Raw genomic sequence first — 22,294 nt, 5'->3', positions numbered from 1 at the left:
GGGAGATGGGAAGGAATTTTGGGTAGCACCACATGTTGATTATACGAAGATTTCAGTGGATGCAAAGATTTTTGCAGAATAAAATGGCTTGCGTCGTGGGGCTGGTTGTTCCAGGTAACAGTGGACAGCTCATTAAAGGAAGAACGAAGTGTAATATGAATATAATTTGAGCTAATATGGCTGAGGTCATGTCCATAAAAGAAAGGTGAGAGATGGAGTAAGATTGCCGGGGAGATAGATTGTTTGTTTGTTGTTCAAACAATTCGAAGCAGAGCTCGGCTTTAGTCCCCCTCTTGGGCATGTTAACATGCTGGAAGAAAATATTGTGTATCTGTTTTTTTTTTTAAAACGATTTCCTAACAGCACAACACATGAATTAGCTTGCTTGTCATATTTTTTTTCTAAATCCAGTTTTTGATAAAATATTTATTTCTATTGAAGTCAAATACGTCTTGAGAAGTGCTTAAAAAGTCAACATAGGAATAAAAATAATTTTGAAAAAGATAAAACCAAAAGATATCACCATAATTTCACAAGTGAGGACACAATAAATGTTGGATATTTAATCTAAACATGTTTTATTAAATAAATATAGTTGTTAGGATTATCTGATTTAGTCTTTCAGTCATTGCAATAAAATAGGAGCAGTAGAGTTGTATTAGGAGTGTTGTTCACGGTAGTTCCTATCCGTGTGGACATCATCTTTATATTCTGTATTGTACCGTTCAAGTTGATAGACTTTTGCAGTTTTTTTGTTTATCTTCTCTCAAGTAATATACATACAAGAGTGTGCGTGTGTATATTTTGGTTTTCTATACTTGGTATCAGAGCTTACAACTACGATTCTTGTGCACCATCATGGACAATAACAAGACTAAGGAAGGATCTTTCGGCTTGAGCTATCCGATGTTGTCCAAATCAAACTATACTGCTTGGGCTTTAAAGATGAGGGTGTTCATGCAAGCTCACGGTGTATGGGATGCTATCGCTCCAAAGGATCCTAAAGCTGCCATTGACGAAAAGATGGACAAGCGTGCCTTGGCAGTAATTTATCAAGGCATTCCAGAAGATATACTTTTGTCAATCGCAGAAAAGAAGACTTCTATGGAGGCCTGGAATGCAATCAAAACAATGTCCTTGGGAGCTGAAAAGGTCAAGATGGCTAAAGCACAGACACTCAAATGTGAATTTGAATCAATACGTATGAAGGAGAATGAGCAGCTTGATGAATTTTATCTGAAATTAAATAGCTTGGTTACCAATATTAGAGCATTGGGAGAAACGGTTGAGGAAGCTTATGTGGTTAAAAAACTTCTCAGAGCAGTTCCTTCAAAATTTCTGCAAATAGCATCGGCCATCGAGCAATTTGGGAATCTCGAGGCCATGTCGGTTGAAGAGGTCATTGGGTCACTCACAGCTCACGAAGAGAGGCTGAAGGGGGGAACTGAGACTAGCCATGGACAATTACTTCTAACCGAGGAGGAATGGAGGAAGAAGGAAAATAATGAGGGTCAGCTATTGTTGACGCATGATGAATGGCTAAAGAGAACAAACAGAGATGGGGCTCGAGGAAATGGAGAATATCGGGCAAAGGAAGGTTATCGTGCAGTGCGGGACAGGAGCAGAGTGCGGTGTTTTAATTGCCAGGGTCTTGGACATTTTGCAGCAGAATGCCGCAGGCCCCGCAGGGAAAGGGAGGCAAACCCGAAGGAAGTAAACCTCTCCAAGACACATGAGGATGAACCAACGTTACTGATAGCTGAAGTCGGAAAGTCAGAAACTCTTTCTGTATTGTTGACAGAAGACATGATGATTCCACAATTACGTGCAAACACAGGAGCACAGAGGGAGTCACATATATGGTATTTGGATAATGGCGCTAGCAACCATATGACTGGGCAGCGTGGAAAATTCAAGGAACTAGACGAACAAATTACGGGAAATGTAAAATTTGGGGATGGGTCCACTGTATCAATAAAAGGAAAAGGAACGGTGTCATTTCAGTGCAAAAACGGAGAAGAGAGAACTCTAACGGATGTGTATTATATTCCGAGTTTGTGTAACAACATCATTAGCTTGGGTCAACTTTCGGAAATTGGAAACAAAGTAATACTAGAGGATGATTACCTGTGGGTGTATGAGCGGAGTGGCAGGTTACTAATGAAAGTAAAACGAACAGAGAACCGATTATATAAAATCAGTCTTGAGGAGAGCAAACCAGCGTGTTTTATCACCAAAGTGGAGGAGGATACTTGGCTGTGGCACGCCCGACTCGGCCATGTTAATTTCCAGGCATTAGAACTCATGTCCAAGGATAAGATGGCATATGGACTCCCGAAGTTAATGCAGCCATTAACACGATGTGATGGTTGCCTTATGTCGAAGCAGTCCAGGAAACCGTTTCCAGTGCAGGCTAAATTCATTTCGAGAAAGACATTGGAGATCATTTATGCAGATATTTGTGGGCCAATATCTCCCGTGACTCCCGGAGGTAATCGATATTTTCTTCTATTTGTCGATGATTTTAGTAGGAAAATGTGGGTATATATGTTGAAAGATAAAAGCAGTGCATTTGAAATATTTAAAAACTTCAAGGCGTTCGTGGAAAATGGAACCGAAAATAAGATAAAGATTTTGAGAACGGATCGGGGAGGAGAATTTTGTTCAAATGATTTTAATGTGTATTGTGAGCAGGCAGGGATTCAGAGGCACTATACTGCGCCATACACCCCACAACAAAATGGGGTGGTGGAGCGTAGGAATCGTACTATTGTTGCAATGACAAGAAGTTTGTTAAAGGAGGCAAAACTACCAGCATTTTTATGGGGGGAGGCAGTACGCCACTCGGTTTATATTCTAAATCGATTGCCAACCCGTATCTTAAATGGGAGAACACCATATGAGGCGTGGAGTGGAGACAAACCAAATCTGAGACACATGAAAGTATTTGGAAGTACGGCTTATATGAAAGTTCCTGCTGTACATATTAAGAAGCTAGATGATCGTGGTAAACTGGTAGTGTACCTGGGTAAAGAACCAGGAACAAAAGGAAATCGACTGTTTGACCCCAAAACTGGAAGAGTACATGTAAGTCGGGATGTGGTGATTCAAGAAAATATTTTCTGGGCATGGGATCAAAGAGAAGAAAAGGAGGTGATCATTCCAGGTAATTATGTCGAGATGCCCAGCTTCCCAGAAGTTGAAGATTCTGTGCAAGATGCAGACCAGGAGCCTGCAACACCTATGCAATCATCAGTCTCACCATTCATTTCACAAAAGAGTAATGCAGAAATGTCAACTACAACAAGTGGTGTACCCAGCGAAACCTCAACAACTCAAGTCACAGAGGCCTCATCTACAGAAAATAGTACACCAAAGCGATTCAGATCGCTGAATGATATTTATAATGAAACTGAGATAGTAGAGTTGATTGATGAACTGATGCTGCTAAAGATTGAAGGGCCAATATGTTTCAAGGAAGCAGCGGGTGAAAGAGAGTGGGACGAGGCTATGAAACTGGAGTTTGAAACAATAGAAAAGAATAACACTTGGGTCCTTACTGATCTTCCAGCAGGACATAAGCCCATTGGTTTGAAATGGGTATATAAACAAAAAAGGGATCCAGAAGGGAATGTGATAAAATGTAAGGCGCGTCTTGTCGCGAAGGGTTATGTTCAGCGTAAGGGAATAGACTACGACGAGGTTTTTGCTCCGGTGGCCCGACTGGATACTGTTAGATTGTTGTTAGCTCTTTCGGCCAAGGAGGGATGGGTAGTACACCATCTTGACGTTAAATCCGCATTTTTGAACGGGGAGCTTCATGAAGAGGTATACGTTATGCAGCCTGAAGGGTTTGTGAAAGAAGGGGAAGAAAATAAGGTTTATAGGCTGATAAAGGCTTTATACGGGCTACATCAAGCACCCCGGGCCTGGAATGAACGACTTGACAAATGTTTATGTACATTGGGTTTTAAAAAATGTTTACACGAGCAAGCAGTGTACACAAGATCAGTAAATGGGAATATAATTATAGTGGGTGTATACGTAGACGATCTCTTGGTGACTGGCTCTAATAAGCAAGAAATCGAAGATTTTAAGATTCAAATGAACAGACAATTTGAGATGAGCAATTTGGGGTTGTTGTCCTTTTATCTTGGTATAGAAGTGCATCAAGGAGGCCTGTTCACCACTCTTAAGCAGTCTGCATATGCTATTAAATTGCTGGAAAAAGCTAATATGTTGGGTTGCAACTCAACAAAGTGCCCAATGGAACATAAACTTCAATTGGACAAGGATGAGGGGGGCAGATTGGTAGATGCAACTGAATACAGATGCATTGTGGGGAGTTTACGCTACTTAACTCACACTCGCCCGGATATTTCATACGCCGTGGGTGTAGTGAGCAGGTTTATGCAAAATCCCACGGAAAAACACCAGCAAGCTGTGAAACATATATTAAGGTACGTGAAGGGTACTGTCCATTACGGCTTAGTGTATGCGAATGAGAAGAACAGAAATATGTTGTATGGATTCTCCGATAGTGATTTAGCAGGTGATGTTATTGATAGAAGAAGTACTGGGGGGATGTGCTTTTACTTGAACAAAAGCTTGATATCATGGGCATCGCAGAAACAGAGGGTGGTAGCTTTATCTTCTTGTGAAGCGGAGTACATGTCGGCTACTACGGCCGCCTGTCAAAGCATATGGATTCAAGGATTATTGGAAGAAATTCTGGGACAACGACTTGGACCTGTAGTGCTTCATGTTGATAATAAATCGGCAATAGAACTCATGAAAAACCCGGTTCTGCATGGAAGAAGCAAACACATAGATGTCCGATTTCATTTCATTCGCGAATGCATTGAACGTGGTAAGCTGGTGGTTAAGTATGTTGTGACACTAGAGCAGAGAGCAGATATTTTAACTAAAGCTTTGGGTCGAGTTAAGTTTGAAGAAATGAGAAAGAAGATTGGAGTTGAGAATCTTGCTGCATTTACGCCAAGTTCTGCAAGCTGGTGAAAATGTTTAGATTAGGGGGGCATGTGTTGGATATTTAATCTAAACATGTTTTATTAAATAAATATAGTTGTTAGGATTATCTGATTTAGTCTTTCAGTCATTGCAATAAAATAGGAGCAGTAGAGTTGTATTAGGAGTGTTGTTCACGGTAGTTCCTATCCGTGTGGACATCATCTTTATATTCTGTATTGTACCGTTCAAGTTGATAGACTTTTGCAGTTTTTTTGTTTATCTTCTCTCAAGTAATATACATACAAGAGTGTGCGTGTGTATATTTTGGTTTTCTATAATAAAGTGATTATTATTTGGTAAAAATTAATGAAAAATAAATATGGACGGGAATGCAGACTAGTATAATACTATTTTTTTTGTTTGACATTGATCGAGTTTTTTAATATAATAATGAATTGAGTTTTGTTAAAAAAAAAAAATTACTCTTAAGTTTTGTTGAACTTAAATACGAAGCTATCAAAAGAAAACTTGAAATATCAATAATTTCAATAGTTTTATGGAAGGTTGGAAAAGATGAAGCAAGCGGGGTGGTGTTGTTGTACAACAACTATTATCAACGCCAACACCGCCTTTCTACATTCTCCTAGGCCAAATCTCAACTTTCATCTTCCAGGTATATATATTTATGTTTTCTTATGAGTAGTAGAATATGTTTATCTGAAAATGAATGTAATTAATTAATTAATTAGTTGTTAATGATATCAGTTTTTCCCCGCAGCTAAGCATCTAGTGTGTAGATGGAGGAGATTAGGATTAGTAAGCGTCTCCATTAACAAGAGACATTCAAATACTGTTACAGCAGCGTCCTACTCTTCCACCGATAAACACTACTTTGATTACCAGGAGGAGGTTGTACAAGAAGATATACTCACTTTTCTCCATCCTCCCAAACATCTCATTCCTCTCGACCCTTCTTCGTTTAACCCCGCCCTTTATCTCTGGTTTGCTCCCTCCCCCCTTTTATGTTCTTATTTTGTTTTCTTACAATCTTGTTACTATTTTTGGGATTTTTATAAGTTTTGGATCAAGAACAAAAATATAGAGATAAAAGTAAAGTGAAAATAGCAAATTTCGTTTCATGGATAATGATTCTGCTGGTACAAGCATTCCTCAAAGACCACCCAACCTTTATTACTCCACTATTGGTGACCTTATAACAACTACTACCACCGAAATACAATATAATAAAAATCTACCCAATTACTTAAAGACAAAAGTAGCTGATTTCATGACTTAAAATGACAACGAATTGTTGATAAAAGAAAACTCAGTGCAATAGTTCCCTCTTCAAAATATCATTGTTCTCAAGGTTGAAAATTAGGAAATTTGTGACTCAAGGGCTCCTAATTTGCTTCCTCTTCTGTACCGTTTTCCATTGGATCAGTACAAGAGATGCAGGTTTTTTACCCCTCTTAATTAATTTTCCTTCGAGAATAGCTACGGGTTGGTGATTCATAATGCCCATCCCACTCACAGTAGGCAAACTAGTTTGTCATAATTTGGAGCTCTAAGTATTTTCTCTAACTGGGATACATTAAAGACATTGTGATTTCGGTGCCTTGAGGTAATGGCAACTTATATGCACTTTGTCCAACCTTCTCGTGAATTACATAAGGTCCATAATATTTAGCTAATAGTTTATGGTTTCTTCTGTCATTTAGCGACTGCTGCCTATATGGTCTAGAGGAAAACTTCTTCACCTTCGGTAAATGACCCATCTATTCTCTTCTTATTAGCATACGATCACATTCTTTAGTTTTTAACACATTATCTTTAATCAGCTGTTGAGTATCAAATCTTTCCCTTTAAAACTCATGGCTTCACTCTCTTGAGTTCTTTTATAATGGAAGTTAATAGAAGAAGGTACCACTGAAGATTGGTAAGAGAAAATAGCAATTGTTGTAAGGTGGGAGGTATTGTACGACCTTTCAGCCATAGCACCATAAAAAGCCATGCTGCCTCGTTGGCTTATGCCCAACAATATACCTTAAAAACATCTCTTTAATACTGATTAACTCTTTCTGTTTGACCATCAATTTGTGGATGGTAGACAGTGTGAGTTTATTCTTTTTTCCCATAGAAGTGAATAACCCTTTCCCAAATTTGTCGATGAAAATGGGATCTTTGTCTGATATTATTGCTATCGGAAGACCATGTAGCTTCACCACATTCTTCGGAATTTTTGGACATTTTTTTTGCTAATTACACAGGCACACACCAGGAGTCCAAAGCTTGACCTCCTGCAAGGGGAACAAGAGCTCAACCACTGCACCAACCCTTTGTTGGCATTTTTTTTGGACAATCTTGCTAACATTATTGGGATGATTAGGGCCACCACATAACAGTATTTGGTCAATTTATCCACTATCACCAGTATTGAGTCCTTACTTTAGATTTAGGTAAACCGTGAACAAAATTGGTGAGATAACCTCCCATGCAGCCTCTAGAATAGCAATAGGTTGGAGTAACCCTGGTGGAAATATGTGTTCCCCTTTATTTCTTTGACATTTTTCACACTTCTTGATAATTCTAGTAAGATCAGTTTGTAGTGTGGGCCATTAAAGTGTTTTTTCCGCTCTTTTTATTAAAGATGTTATGCCTGAATGCCCCCTTCTGTAATGCCATGTATGGTATTACCAATCTTTTGCCTCAGTTCAGTTCTTGAGCCCACATAAAATTTTCCAGATTTATTCAATGCCCGGTAAGGTACCATCTTCAGTACTAGGGTTAATAATAAGACTGACTATACGCTGCTGCACCATTTCTGCTTTTGCATGCACCCTAAAATGAGCATTGGTTGCTGTATTTTCTTTACCCCTTATGTATTTTATAGTGCAATCAAAACCTAACAGTGTTTGACAATCATTTTTGTTGTAAGATAGTTACCTTTTCCTCCATTATATATTTCAAGGCCAATCAGTCTTTATTATAAAAGGATGCCCTAACAAATAAACTTCCAGTAGATTAGGGGGGACCATTAGATTAGATTGATCTAATGGTTTAGATTAGTTTCTAGTTTATATTTCAATTTTAGTTTCTATTTGATCATATGCCTATATATGTATGTATGTGTCTAACAAATAAGTAGAAAAATAAGAATATTACTTAATAGATCGCTGCCAGGAGATGCTTGTCTGTGTCTTGTTGGTTAATTAGGGTTAAGTGTGACGGATGTAGGTAGTGGCAGTGTTTATAACTTGAGTATGGGCTGGCTCATATAAAAGGATACTGGGTTGAACTTGGTCAAAGATAGACTGGGCTTGCCCATGTTAAAATAAGACGGACTTAAGCGGATTTGGACGGATTTAGACGTCTTCTAGGTGCCCCTATGCATCGCATACCCACTGAAAATGAAGAGGGGTTGGACGCCTACCCATTTTTTACTGCCTAGTCGCCTAGGCGACGCCCAGACGACGCCTAGGCGATGCCTTAACAACTATGCTTGTACAATTAACAACCACCAACCCTGAAATACAATATAATAAAATTCAATTGTATTACTAAAAGACAAATAGCCAACTATAAGACTTAAAACGACAATGTATTGTTGATAGAACAAAACTCATTTCCTGCTTAATTCTAATCATGACATATTTTATCACATTTCTAACCTTATATCGGTTTGACATTTCTTGATTTCACAGCAAAAAAATTGGTGACATACCCGAGGAAAGGCGCCACACATTGCTCTCCTTGTTAAATCCCAGGTCATTTCTCTTTACACATCTGCTCAGTTAAAACCATAATATAAATTTGAGTGGGATAGTTTATAGGATATATTTTTGCATAATATATCTTGGTTTTGGGTTATGACTTCAGAAACACGATCAATTCTCATTGTTTTACTATTATTTTTAATAGCAATAACTATGTTACTCTGACTCGGGTACGGAGTGTCGGACACGACACATATCCGAGGTCGGACTTTAGAAGACTAAAAAATGGGGACACGGGGACACTGTCCGATTTTTGGACACGGGTACGGGGACACAACATATTTTATTAATAAACAAGTATGTTAGGTTGGACATCGTAGAATAAAGTAACAATTGAACTTTGATTAAACTTGTTTTTCTAAAGAACATTGTGAATTTAGTATCTTCCCTGCTCTTATCTCATTCCCGCTTCTTTTTTTCTTCTTAATATGCATTTTGAATATGAAGTGTGACTAATATTTGATCTATAAACTGGTCAAAGTGTCCATTTTCAGTCAAAGGATCCGACACGGAATAAGTGTCGTGTCCGAGTGTCCAAGTATCCGACACGGGTACGGTAACCTAAACAGGAGAGTCGGAGTAACATAGAGCAATAATATATTCTCCAAAGTTCTTGCAAAATAATTGGGTTACTTATATGAATACCGGGGGTCCACTATTATTGACAAGGATGAACCGATAAAAATTGGCCACATATTCATTTTAAAAAGTTTTGAGAATTTTTTGGGATACTTAACATTTTCTATTTTTTGGTCACTGTTTCTAAAGTTTTCATTATTCTCCCTAAGCTTTGAAACAATTATATTATTCTCCCATGATTTTCAAGGGATATGCTATTGGAAAATAGTCATGAAAATGATTATGCATTTGCATTTACCAAATGAAATTTAATTGGTCATAGACTATATGAGTAGGTCTAGGTCAAGGGTACGTGTATTTGAGTTTCAGAGACACTAGTAAATGAATTAAAATGGCCAACCCTATATCATGGAAAAGATATTTAATTAAAATTAACTTTATATTTATATACTTTAAACTGCAAGAAATAGAAATCCTGGAACTAAGATCAAGATCCATTAATACAGGAAGTTTTGTATATAAAAATAGGTAATCCCGTATGAAGCGGGAAAAAAATACTAGTATTATATATGAAGTTTTTCATTATCAAGTATTTTAAAGAAACCGAGAAGAAACCCTACTTTTTACTTCTAAAGCTCTGTGTGAGAACTATTATATTTGGAACTAAAACAGTGAAGTTTAGAGTTTATATACAAGTTCTCCAAAGGCAACCATGCAAATGCACATGTATTGTGTAGTTACATTTACATAATAAACAATAATAAATATATGTCTACTAATAAACTAATTAGTAATTTTTTTGGAAAACTAGAATATTGCATAGATAAAGGCAACAAGAATAACTTGCTACTAACAAGTACAAACCAGACAAAGTTTGTATACAGATAATAACCTAACCCAACTAGAGTCAACCTCTAGGAATTTTGGAGTCGGCTGAGGAGATGGGTCTATGACCTTACCTTCTCCAAAGTTTTCCAAGAGCTCGAATTCCGGCTATAGCAACTCAATCACCATTTTCCTGTTGAGAAAAAATTGCAGATTCCCCAAGTACCCAGGAGCTAGGACGAGTGAAGTTGTATTATCCATCCCGTAACTTGCCATGTACTAGATGTGCTGTTCATCTCTATCGGAATAACAAATAGCTTCTGACTGTTTCGTTTTCCTTGAACCGGTTCACAAACAAAGTGTTAAATTTGACTAAATGCTTCCTCTTCCGGTGGAAGAATAAACTCTTGAAGACGTGTCGTGTCATAGACATCTCTGTTGTCCGTCTCTACATGAGTCTGATGGTGCCCCATTGACAGAGCTACCAGAATACCTGCTTGGATTCCCCAGGCCCAGTTGCACCCCAAAGCTTCTCCCCTGCATCATTTCTTACTATCACTGGCCTATTGGCGTTGCCATTTGGTAGCTGCTCTACAACAGCCATGTAATGGATGTTAATTTTGACAACCTGCTTCTGGCAATTCTCATACGCTCATTGAAGCTCCAGAATAAAAGTGGTGAGTTATTAAAGGACTGACTAGAGAGGTTATAAATAGAGGGATGCAGCTGATGGTGGGGGCAAATCTAAAGAGAACGTGCAAGAGATATTAGAAAAGACAAGGTGATCGGTATAGGGGCACTGGCTTCTTAACCAGACCTACTCGAGTATCAAAGATTAGAAGATAACCTTAAAGACCCCTGAAAAAACCTAAATATGCTGAACCGCCAAAAGTAAATCTGTAAAGATATACTTATGATGGCAATACAGTAAGACCGATGATGTGAACTGTTGTGAATTGTTGGGAACTGAGAAAATGCTTAATGATGACCACAAACCCTATTTGATGCCTAGGCTTGAAGCCTCCAATCTGTTGGCCCGATATTGAGTGCAACAAAGGCATTTTGATTCCTTCTTTGGCCATGTGGTCAGCACTTTCGTTTATTTCCATTGAAACATAGAATAAGAATACTCTTGAGCCCGGTACTGATTTTAGATCAAAAGTTTTCCCATATGTGGGAAGATAAGTTCAAACCCCAGTCCTCACTAATTTCATAGCGTTCATCGAATCAGAGTATATTGCAATTCACCCGAGTTGAAGAAATTTGAGAAAAAACTAGAAAAATCATCTTTCACCTGATTCCAAAGTGTCCCCATGTCCTACATTTTTGTAGGTGCTGCGTCCGACACCGGGATATGTGCCGTGTCTGACACTCCGTACCCGAGTCTGAGCAACGTAGTTTCTTGTTTAAACTCCCATGGTTTATCTTCAGAGTCAGCCACCTCTTGCAGTGCCTCAACTGTTGCAATTTTCTCGTCTATACCACAAAATTTCCATTTGCTCAAATGCTTGACGAAACCCTTTCTTTTCTTTTACTTGACCTGGATACTATTTGAACCATATTCCTTTTAATGCCTAGCTGTTGAACCAGAGGTTGGTTTTCCAACTAACAATTAAAAAATTTAAATGGCTTAAGGGTCCCCTTCAGCTTGGAGCATTTAAGAAGCAATGTTTTGTGGTCCGATTTTTCTTCCATAACACGTGAACAAGGATTTGGCTTGTGGCACGTCTGAAAAATCATTACAATCTATGAAGTGAATAAAATCCCTGGGCGCTAAACTATTTGACTCACAATTTTCTTTTTCTGCTTGGTAATTAACTTACAATTAAAAATTTTAAATCTACTAAATTGATAATTTTTAGTCAAATCCCGACCCAAATTAAAAATTCGAGTCAATAAAAATCTAATCGTGAACCCTAATACAAAATTTATTTAATAAAAAAATATTAGTTGTTGGTGTAGTTAATGGTTGGACTTAAATCTACATTCTCAACAATACTTTAAAGTGCATGTTTGTAGTTATGTATTTTTTTCAATTATTCATTTTATTTTTCGAAAAACACTTGCATTTTGAAATACATAACATAAGAAATAAGATTTTGTAACATATAGATATAGGGTACATGTATATTTTTTTTTTGGATTAGTATAAAAAGTTTAATGATTAAAAATTATGAAAAAAATGACTATGGTAATTGCATTACAAATTACACAATCCAAGGAAATCACATAAAATGTCCTTGGACCATGAAAGCCTTTGTACTTAAAAAGCAGGCTTCAAAGTTTTTTTGATTCAGCTTTGATATTAAGTAATAGATAGATTCTTCTTATTTTTTAATACATGTTTTTACTGTTTTTCTGTCTACCACATGACAGTCTTATATCTAAAGCATGGGAGGTAGCAGGAACAAAGTATGATGATCTTAAATTAGCTAAGAAAACTGCATCCAACATTTTAGGTGATTATGATGGAAATGATGGTTTAATTGAATTTTGGAATTGTCGCTCCAGTGGAGGTAATTGTTTATGACTTCGAATTAGACTATGAGTAAGTTTTGGATATTATTTAATTGCATTCAAGACTTTGTGCTTTATAGCTAGTCAAACATTTGATAAATGCACCCATGCTGTTTCATTAAAGCAATAATGTTCGGACATACAATTAATGTGGTATTACGTTCTCGTTTAGCTTTTGGCTGCAGTTATTATAACTATCGACATTAGTGATATGCATTTTCTATCAGTTTTAGCAGAATAATGAGATATTGCAATATTTATTATTTTTTTTGGGATAATAAGATTCACTAATAACTTATAATGTTCCTTCTGCAAATATTATCACACTTATTCACTTTTGATTTTTAGTGCAAGGGTATTGATTAGTTGGCATCTAGTGACTTGATACCGGAAAATATGAAAAAGATATAAAAGCATCTTTAAAACACGTTCAAGCATCATGGATTTTTTTAATGAGTTGTCTACTTCAGAGGACAGGTTTTTGTGAGGCACTATCAAATTTCTTTGGGCAAGGATTACTTGTGATACATGAAAAATAAAATTGGAAAAGGAGGATTGATGTAATTTAGCATTAAAGAAGTTATTAAAATGAAAAGTATTGACTTACAAAAACAAATCCTAGGTTTTCAAAAATCGCAGATAACATATAAATCACAGTACGTTCATTTCTGCATCAGCCATTGTTTCCGCTTTTCTGCTCCCCGTCACTTGCATATCTTTCAGTTTCATATGTGCTTCTTGCTTTGATCTAATCATTTGTTTCACTTTTAAATGTGCTTGCTCTAATTTTGAAAAACTTTGTGCACCTGGACATTGGAAAGGACCTGCACCTATTGCCTGGTTTAACTACTTTAAGAAGGTAAACCTTTTACTGAAGTTACTGATCCACACAGTTTCATTAGACTTTCTGCCTTTTGATTTGTTTCATTAATATTTTTTTTCTTCTTAATGTGCTTTATATTAAATGGAATTGTACAGGCTGTTTTCCGTTGCAATGATGGTAGGAGATGTGGACGATTTATTGGTAATTTAATTTAATAAATACTATGTGTACCTGAATTGCTTATGCAAATATTATTCATCTTATGTTTAAGTTTCTTCCCCAATTAGCTAAAAAAAGGTTTTTCCCTAGTCTCTTCTTTTATTTGCCTTTCCTCAGCCCGATATGTTAAGGCTATTGTCCTAATGCAAGTATGAATGTTTTCAGGTGGTTCAGTGCTGACAAGGTTTTCTTACTATTTTCCAATGTATTTCATGGTGAAACATGCGAATGAAGTAATGTCCACAGGACAGCCTTGTGACATGGCATATGAATTTGGAGATGGTGTTTGGGATCTTTATGACTATCCACAAGGCTTTCCAAAACCAGGTGTGGAGTCTTGTCTAGCACCTAATTCTATAAGCTCCATGTCACATATCAACATGACAACATGCAGTAATTTATTTTTATTTCCTTTTCGGTTGCTGCTTGGTCATTTATATCTCTGTGAAATTCTATCCAATTGGAAATGAAGTATGAAAATATCATTTAAAGGTGCTGATTATTAATGTGTGTGTTTTTTTTTTCAAATGACTGCTACTCCTTTTGCAGCAAAGCACCCATGGCCTTTCAATGATGAGGTGGTTGTTTACATTAGGCAAATTGGGCCAGGGGTGTTGGTAGGACAAGCATGGCAAGAAGGAAAAGCTGTGGAGCAAGTACCAAAGAAGTTGTGTGGTGAAATTTTGATGGTGAAAGATTACTGGCATGTATAGAATTGAGTCTCTGTAAAAGATGAATAACTACAGGACTTTGAAATTTTAGGGAGGTATCTGCATATTGATCATACTTGAGCATTCTCTACAGATATGAAGTATCTAGAATGCATGAGATGATTAACCTTTACAAGTATTAAGTTTACATGTACAGACTACACACATTTATTTATTTATCTGACACCAGAGTACGCATAATAATTCTTCTAAGAACATGATTGATACTTAATACACCTTCTAATGTCAATTTCATAAGATTTGGATTTAAATTAGCTGATCATACTTGTAAATAAACTTATCTTACTAGTAATATGTAGAAAAATTATTTTTTTTAAAAAATAACAAAGAAAAAAGTTTCAAATAAGTGTTACAAATTTCGGAAATCAGAACTATTCGGTTGAGGTACCGATTTACGATTTATCGGACGATTTTTAAAATATTGGATAATTAATCGGCGATTTATCAGAAATCGGTCAAATCGGACAAATATTTTTGATCGATTTTTGAGCGATTTATCGGCGTTTTTTGAAAAATCGGCTGATTTCTATAACAGAGTATGAGGGTGCAAATATAGAGGAAGTTAAAAAGACATGGAAGTTCTGTTTCCGGAACTACATATCCGGAATGGGCTGGTTACCTGCAAGTAACGTGGCATTTGATTGGAATATTTGAAATCTATAGAGAGAGAGATAGATATATACAACTACTAATAATAAACATTTCATGTACAAAAGCTCATTTGATATCGACTTGGTTTGCAATCACTTTAATTCCTCTGATTCAATCATGTCTTTTGTAACAATTGACGACATTAATCCAAAGGTAAACATAAATTGCATGTTTTTACTTTCCTATTGGTTTTGTTATGATGATATCCATACCGAATACGTACCCCGGCCTCCCAGGATAATTATTTATCTTCAGAATTCTACAAACTGTAAAATCTCTAAGTACTATCTGCAACATTTCAAATGAGTGCATATCCTCTTTGTTTGGTTTGTGCCTATCACAGGAAACAATGTACTTACTGGAATCTTGTCTCTGTTTGCCAAATTTACTATTGCTCCAATTTTCTTCTCTTTGACTTGACCAGGTTTGATTGCTTATTCTGGTATTTTTATCTTACAGGTTTTGAAATGTGAGTATGCAGTCCGAGGAGAGATTGTCAGTTTGGCTCAGGTAATGTGAACATTATGGATCCTCTTTATATTTAATTTATATAATGCCTGTGTTTAAACATTTCCTTAATCTCCGAGATCAATAGATTATTTTGTATCGCAGAGATTACAACAAGACCTGCAAGAAAATCCAGGTTCCCACTCTTTCGATGAGGTATTTTTTTTATTTTACTATTGTTAGTCTTGTAGTTATATATGCACTTCCATTTCTTGTGTCTGAGTAATGCGGATGCATGCCACCACCACAATTTCTAGTCCAGAACTTTCATTTTTCCCATTCCAGTAATTAAATATAGAGACCATAATTTCTTTTATATTTGTGAATCATGAGAATAGTTTTCTTATATGGCCAAAGTACACAGATAATTATGTTGCAGACAGGCGTCTGCTTTTACAATACACAAACAACTCATCAAGCTTATTAAGCTTTAGGTCATCATGTAGATACAATACTGAATTTTTTGTTTAAATTATGCATTTATTACTGTCTAAATCAGAAGTTGCAAGTAAAGTAACATCTATAAACTTTCTCTGGTTACCACTAAACTTGTTATAGCCGCCTTAAGACAATGGACTTACTTTTCCTTGCCGCTGGCAGATACTTTACTGCAATATTGGAAATCCTCAATTTCTTAATCAGCGGCCTATTACATTCTTTAGAGAGGTAGATCCCTTTTTATTCTAAAACAGTTTTCTTGCGACTCGATATTTGATTCTGTCAGCTCTGGCTTTAGGTGCTTGCATTATGTGACCATCCTGCAATCTTGAACAAAAGTGAAACACAGGGGTTATTCAGGTTTTTTTTCCTTCAATTGCCTGTTTTGCAACTTTTATGTAACGTATAACTTAAAATGGTGTTTGCTTTGTGTATAGTTAAATCAAAATGGTACTTCACTAATGTTAGAGGCATAGCTCTGTATAGTCTCTCTCTCTCTCTCTCTCTCTCTCTCTCTCTCTCTCTCTCTCTCTCTCTCTCTCTCTCTCTCTCTCTCTCTCTCTCTCTCGCTCTCTCTCTCTCTCTCCTCATTCTTTTGCTCGCTCGCTGTTATCATAATATGAACAAGAAGGGAATGTATAATTTCAGTTAGGGAAGTAAATGAAGGATCTGATTTCACGTCCTTAGGTGGTTAACGTAGCTAATACAATCTTGCAGTGCAGATGCCATTAGACGGGCTTCGGAAATCCTGGATCAGATTCCTGGAAGAGCAACAGGAGCATATAGTCATAGCCAAGTACAAAAGCTTTCTTGGATTGACTAAGAACTTCAATTTTGTAAGCTTTTATATATCTGAATTATAAAGAATTACCTTTCTTCTTGAACTCTTACAACAGGGTATTAAGGGATTACGTGATACCATTGCTGCTGGTATTGAAGCTCGTGACAATTTTCCTGCTGACCCGAATGATATTTTCTTAACAGATGGTGCAAGTCCTGGGGTAATATTTAATTTTCCTCTGTGTGATAAAAAAATAATTAATGCCTCTGCTAACAGATTTTGTGCCATCCTATTTAGGTTCATATGATGATGCAATTACTACTGTCATCAGAGAACAATGGAATCCTTTGTCCCATTCCACAGTACCCCTTGTATTCTGCTTCAATAACCCTCCATGGGGGCACTCTTGTATGTTTTGCTATTAATGCTATGTAATTAGGTGTTAAAACTTGAAGTCAGCGTTGTGAGATGACTGAAAAGCTTTTACTTAAGTTATAATCTCTATCATTTGAACCGAGGAATGAACTTTGCGATGTTCTGCAATAGCATTATACAATGGTGTGTTTGGTTGGTGTAACTGAAATTGAAAGTAAAAGGAATGTACTTCATACTAATTTATGGGTATTTAAATTTAATTTTCATTCCTCCATTCCATTCTTAACAATCAGAACCGGAGATCAAAACTCACCAATTTGAGAAGGAATGCACCATTGTCCAATTTGAGAAGGATCGCACCATTCTTCTTCTTAGTCATTTTCCTTACAGACTTCATAGTAGGAAACTTGCATCCACATTTTTGTTCACTCTTCTCTCGTACATTCTTTCTCCTTAAATTTAGTTCATAATATTTCATTACATTGTCTTGAACAGAATGGAGCATAACTGCATAAGTTAAAGCTTTCAAGATGACACAGTAAATTGGTCTGTTCAGGTGCCTTATTATCTTGATGAAGCAACAGGGTGGGGACTGGAGATGTCTGAGCTCAAAAAGCAACTGGAAGATGCCAAGTCCAAGGGAATTACTGTTAAAGCATTGGTTGTTATAAATCCGGGAAACCCAACTGGGCAGGTAAACGCTAGTTGCTATTCATAAGACCAATCGCTATTTATAAGAGCAATCAAGTATATAATTGTATTTCAATAAAGTAATAGTGCTTTATAAAAGTATAGAATAATTTTACCATTCTTCGTCAGGCTGACAGTATATTATCTAATAGTCATTATAAATTTCTACAGGTTCTTTCTGAGGACAACCAGCGAGATATAGTGGATTTTTGCAAAAGCGAGGGGTTGGTTCTTCTGGCAGATGAGGTCTGTAATTTTACTCAGCTCTGCAGCCTCTACTCCCAGTCAGAACCATTCGCGATTTGAACAGTCTCTAGTCCATTAAGTAAATTAATATTAGACACCATCATCATGTGTGACTCAGCTCCAACATTGTCTTCCACTGTTTCGTGTCTATTTATAGGTATATCAGGGAAATGTTTATGCAGCTGAAAAAAAGTTTCACTCCATTAAGAAAGTTGTGCGCTCTATGGGTTATGGAGAGACTGATATCTCAGTAGTATCTTTCCAGTCGGTTTCAAAGGGTATGTTATAACATACACCTTTGTTCTCTTTGCAAACTACTATGTTTAAAAAAAACATATTGCTTGTTTCAGGCTATCACGGGGAGTGTGGAAAAAGAGGTGGTTATATGGAGGTGACTGGTTTTTGTCCTGAGATAAGGGAACAAATATACAAGTTGGCATCCGTGAATCTTTGTGCTAATATTTCTGGTCAAATTCTTGCAAGTCTTGTTATGTACCCTCCTAAGGTTTTTCTCTGCTTGTACTATTACCGTTATATATATGTGTGTTCTGATTGGATATTATCCTTTATCTTGCAAGTTTTTTCTAATTGAGAAATTCTTAAACCTGGATCATTGGTGAACAAATGAGTTCTCCGCAGTGTTTTGATGTATGGAAACTATACGTCGTCAAATTAAATAATGATTTTGACCTACGTACAAGCAAATTGAAATTGCTGATATACCATTGGCATTAATAGTCTGTTCTAGAGGTGATTAATAGCTGATTATATGGAACAATATTGTCTTATTTTCGTCTACGACTCCTGTTCAAGAATAAGTAAACATAATGTTAATGCATGCAGCCTGGAGATGAATCATATGAATCCTACAATGCGGAGAAAGAAGAAATACTCTCATCACTAGCAAGGCGTGCAAAGGTTAGTTAGTTAAAAATCAAGAACCTATACCACCGAGTCAAACTGAATTATTAAAAGTACATACAACATTGCATCTTGAAATCTAGGCCTCCGTTAACTGCACAATTACTTTGTAGTGAGTGTTTTTACACAGATAAAATAATAGTTATCTAAATTACATTTGGGCAGACACTTGAAGACGGGTTTAACAGCTTGGAGGGGATAACATGCAACAAAGCAGAAGGGGCAATGTATCTATTTCCGCAACTTCACCTACCTCAGAAAGCAATAGATGCAGCACAAGCAGCAAAAAGTGCACCAGACTTATTTTATGCTCGTCGCCTCCTCGATGCAACTGGTGTGGTCGTAGTTCCTGGATCAGGTTTTCGCCAGGTTAGTTATGTTATATATCACTACCTATATCCAAATATCCATAGAAGATTCATATGTAAGGTTTGATGGATGTTGAGAGCTTGAAGTCTTGAATTAATGCTTTGATAGGTTCCTGGAACTTGGCATTTTAGATGCACGATATTGCCCCCTGAGGACAAAATTCCAGCAGTGGTCAATCGGTTAACAGAATTTCACAAGGCATTTATGGAGGAATTTCGTGACTAAGGCATGAAAGTATGTGGATTATTTGATCACGTTGATGTTGCTGGTGAGATTTGTTAACATCCTTCATACACCTTTGTTATTATGTTATATGTAGCAGCATGGTCTACTGTACCCAAGAGCATCTCAGACTCGAGAGACTTCGGTTATACTTTATAAATAATAAGAAAATAGACATTAGCTCTTGGCAGGATAGTATGTGTTTATTTCCGATAATAATTTTTAACCTTGAGTTTCGAATAATGTAGGGTGGATAATTGTGTTTAACTCTGTAAAATAATCATTTTATAATAAAATTTAATCTTACTTTGACTATTTGTAGTTTTACATCGCACGGGTTTTTTTTATATTATATATAATTTTTTAAAAATATATTGAATTCAATTCTTAATTTTATTCATTTAAAACTTTAAATGATATGATGTCATGATAATTATATTAGTAGACGTATATGTTCAAGAACATTTAAACTTATTTAAAGTGATAGCATTGACGGGGGAAATATTATTATAACGAAATTATTATTTTATTGAGGGTAAAAATATAATGTCTTTATTATATTGGGACCTTAAAAAATATATTATTTTAGTATGGTGATTACTTAATCGATTAATTTTAACTCTATAAAAGATATTTGAAAAAGACAATATTAATGATTGAACGATATAGTTTTATTGATAATTCAATGTCTATTTTAAAAAAAAAAAATATGTTTTAATTAAAATTTGATTTTTTAGTTCATATCAACAGGTTACGAATTATACTCAGTGAAATATTAATTTAATTTATCTCGAATCAGTGATTTATATTATTTTATTTTAGCCCAATGCCCAATACACCGACCAAATCAAACTAATTATTTTTAATTTTTTTAAAGTCTGAATCAATAAGATAATTTTATTTTAGATTGAATAATTAGTATATGTGATTTTATTTTTGTTTGTCGAATTGTATTTTTATTTTTAGATTTGTGTTAGTCTAAATCAACTGTATGATGTATTTGTATAATGTATTTTTTTATCCTGTATAAGTAAAATATTTTATTTTGTTTATCTAAATTCATTAGTATAAATTTTTAGGGGGTTGATAGTATTATTATTTTATCTTAACCCGAGTCACATTATATATCAACTAAATATTAAAAATTATATTTAGTCTGCTTAAATTTAATTTAGCCCGAAATAATAAATTAGAATAATATAAAGCTCGATATGAATTAAAATTTAAATTGGTAGAAAAAGTTGAATTTAATATAAATTATAATGATATAGAATTCGATATAAAATAGAATTGAAATTGGTAAAATAATACAAGAGATTGACTTCAATATCAATTAAAATTGGACTTGATCGACCCAGTAATTAGAATTAAATAATTAAATAAGGATAATTAAGTAATTTCAGCAAGTACTGACCGACCAACTACCAAACTTTTAATGTTTGTCTATTATAATATAGTATAAACTGGATTTTTTTCAAAAAGAAAGAAAAGGATAAAAAATAATTTACAGGTGAAAAAAAAATCTTTGTTACATTTCGTAACAATTTATATGAAACAAAACATCTTAGGAGGAGATGTTTGGATTTTCGATTAACTTTCATGGTAAAAGATTTGACATGCTGACTTGCATCTCAGAATATTATACTAACATAGATTTGACGTGTCATAAATTATTAGGAGTCTCGGATGTTAACTGTTACTCTGTTACACACAAGATGTTGAAATGTCAATGTCTCCATGTGTTCGTATACAAAATTATTGCGCTATGATGGTTGTGTTTGAACCACCGGCCACCGAAGTATTTTATTGCAGGTATTTAATATTTGAGAATTGAGGCACGTGAACTTTAAAACAGATACACATAACAGTTTAATAATATAAAAAATATATGCACACACAATTGAAATGCGTGTTGTAAGCTGCTGGCCTACTGCTATAAAAGTATATATCCAACCTTGCCCCAAATATTGTGAAAATAACAAGATCATATATAGTACACACATCCAACAATGGTGGGTGTAGTTGGTTGGAATAGTGTGAATGTTGAAAAACAAGTTGAGGAGGCTACGGCTGCAACCGCCGCAGTTGGCTTGCGGATTCTAGTACAACACGTTTCATTGCAGAACAAGTACTGCTCTGAATTGAGTTCCATTAATGTTGTTGTCAAATCTTGTAATCTTGGCAGTGGCAAATCATCCTTCTCATTCGATGATAATTACGTGGAGGAGGAGGAGGATTATGATAACCAATGTTACTCCATAAAATCGTGCTGGTTATGCAAGAAGAAACTGAGGGCCGATAAAGATGTGTACATGTACAAGGGTGATCAAGGTTTTTGCAGTGTTGAGTGTAGAGATCGACAGATATATTTGGACGACATTTCAGATTTAGAAGCTTCCACCAAAAGACTAGTTTCCTCTTACCTCTTATTCTCATTGCTTGTCCTTGAGTAATTATTCAGCATCGCGGCGGAATCATAGGCTTGTGTCGTAGATGTACTTCATATCCATATGTAATTTCATGTTCTTGGTTTCAAGTTTTTAAAGGCCAAGCAATTGTAAGACTTACTGCTCAGACTTGGGTGTATTAAAATTAATGTGTCATTTCATTCTTCACAGATCATTTTAAAGACCTTCCTCCCTAACTACTATTC

General features: G+C 35.7%; 2 protein-coding genes across 3 annotated transcripts; both read left to right on the top strand.

Moving 5' to 3' along the window:
- Positions 1 to 5,487: 5,487 nt before the first annotated feature.
- LOC141723978 (uncharacterized) lies at positions 5,488 to 14,624 on the top strand. Of its 2 annotated transcripts, XM_074525953.1 has the most exons (9): positions 5,488 to 5,644; positions 5,750 to 5,787; positions 5,875 to 5,972; positions 8,676 to 8,738; positions 12,528 to 12,667; positions 13,490 to 13,527; positions 13,647 to 13,692; positions 13,876 to 14,037; positions 14,260 to 14,624. In XM_074525953.1, the coding sequence occupies exons 1-9, from the start codon at positions 5,545 to 5,547 to the stop codon at positions 14,421 to 14,423; spliced, it is 849 nt and encodes a 282-aa protein (XP_074382054.1). In that variant the 5' UTR covers positions 5,488 to 5,544; the 3' UTR covers positions 14,424 to 14,624. The 2 variants fall into 2 exon arrangements, with proteins under 2 accessions (XP_074382054.1, XP_074382053.1); XM_074525952.1 differs by having other exon boundaries at positions 5,490 to 5,644; positions 5,750 to 5,972.
- A 340-nt stretch (positions 14,625 to 14,964) lies between these two features.
- Positions 14,965 to 19,888, top strand: LOC141661356 (alanine aminotransferase 2-like). Its single transcript, XM_074468346.1, has 15 exons — positions 14,965 to 15,245; positions 15,552 to 15,602; positions 15,705 to 15,755; positions 16,200 to 16,265; positions 16,336 to 16,397; positions 16,755 to 16,833; positions 16,934 to 17,038; positions 17,116 to 17,226; positions 17,750 to 17,887; positions 18,055 to 18,129; positions 18,287 to 18,407; positions 18,480 to 18,634; positions 18,973 to 19,047; positions 19,216 to 19,419; positions 19,528 to 19,888. Exons 1-15 carry the CDS (start codon positions 15,147 to 15,149, stop codon positions 19,642 to 19,644), a joined length of 1,509 nt encoding a protein of 502 aa, XP_074324447.1. The 5' UTR covers positions 14,965 to 15,146; the 3' UTR covers positions 19,645 to 19,888.
- Positions 19,889 to 22,294: the final 2,406 nt, after the last annotated feature.

This window comes from Apium graveolens, chromosome 5 (genome assembly GCF_009905375.1).
Source record: "Apium graveolens cultivar Ventura chromosome 5, ASM990537v1, whole genome shotgun sequence".
Classification (NCBI taxonomy): domain Eukaryota; kingdom Viridiplantae; phylum Streptophyta; class Magnoliopsida; order Apiales; family Apiaceae; genus Apium; species Apium graveolens.
This window is presented reverse-complemented; position numbering and strand designations above follow the sequence as displayed.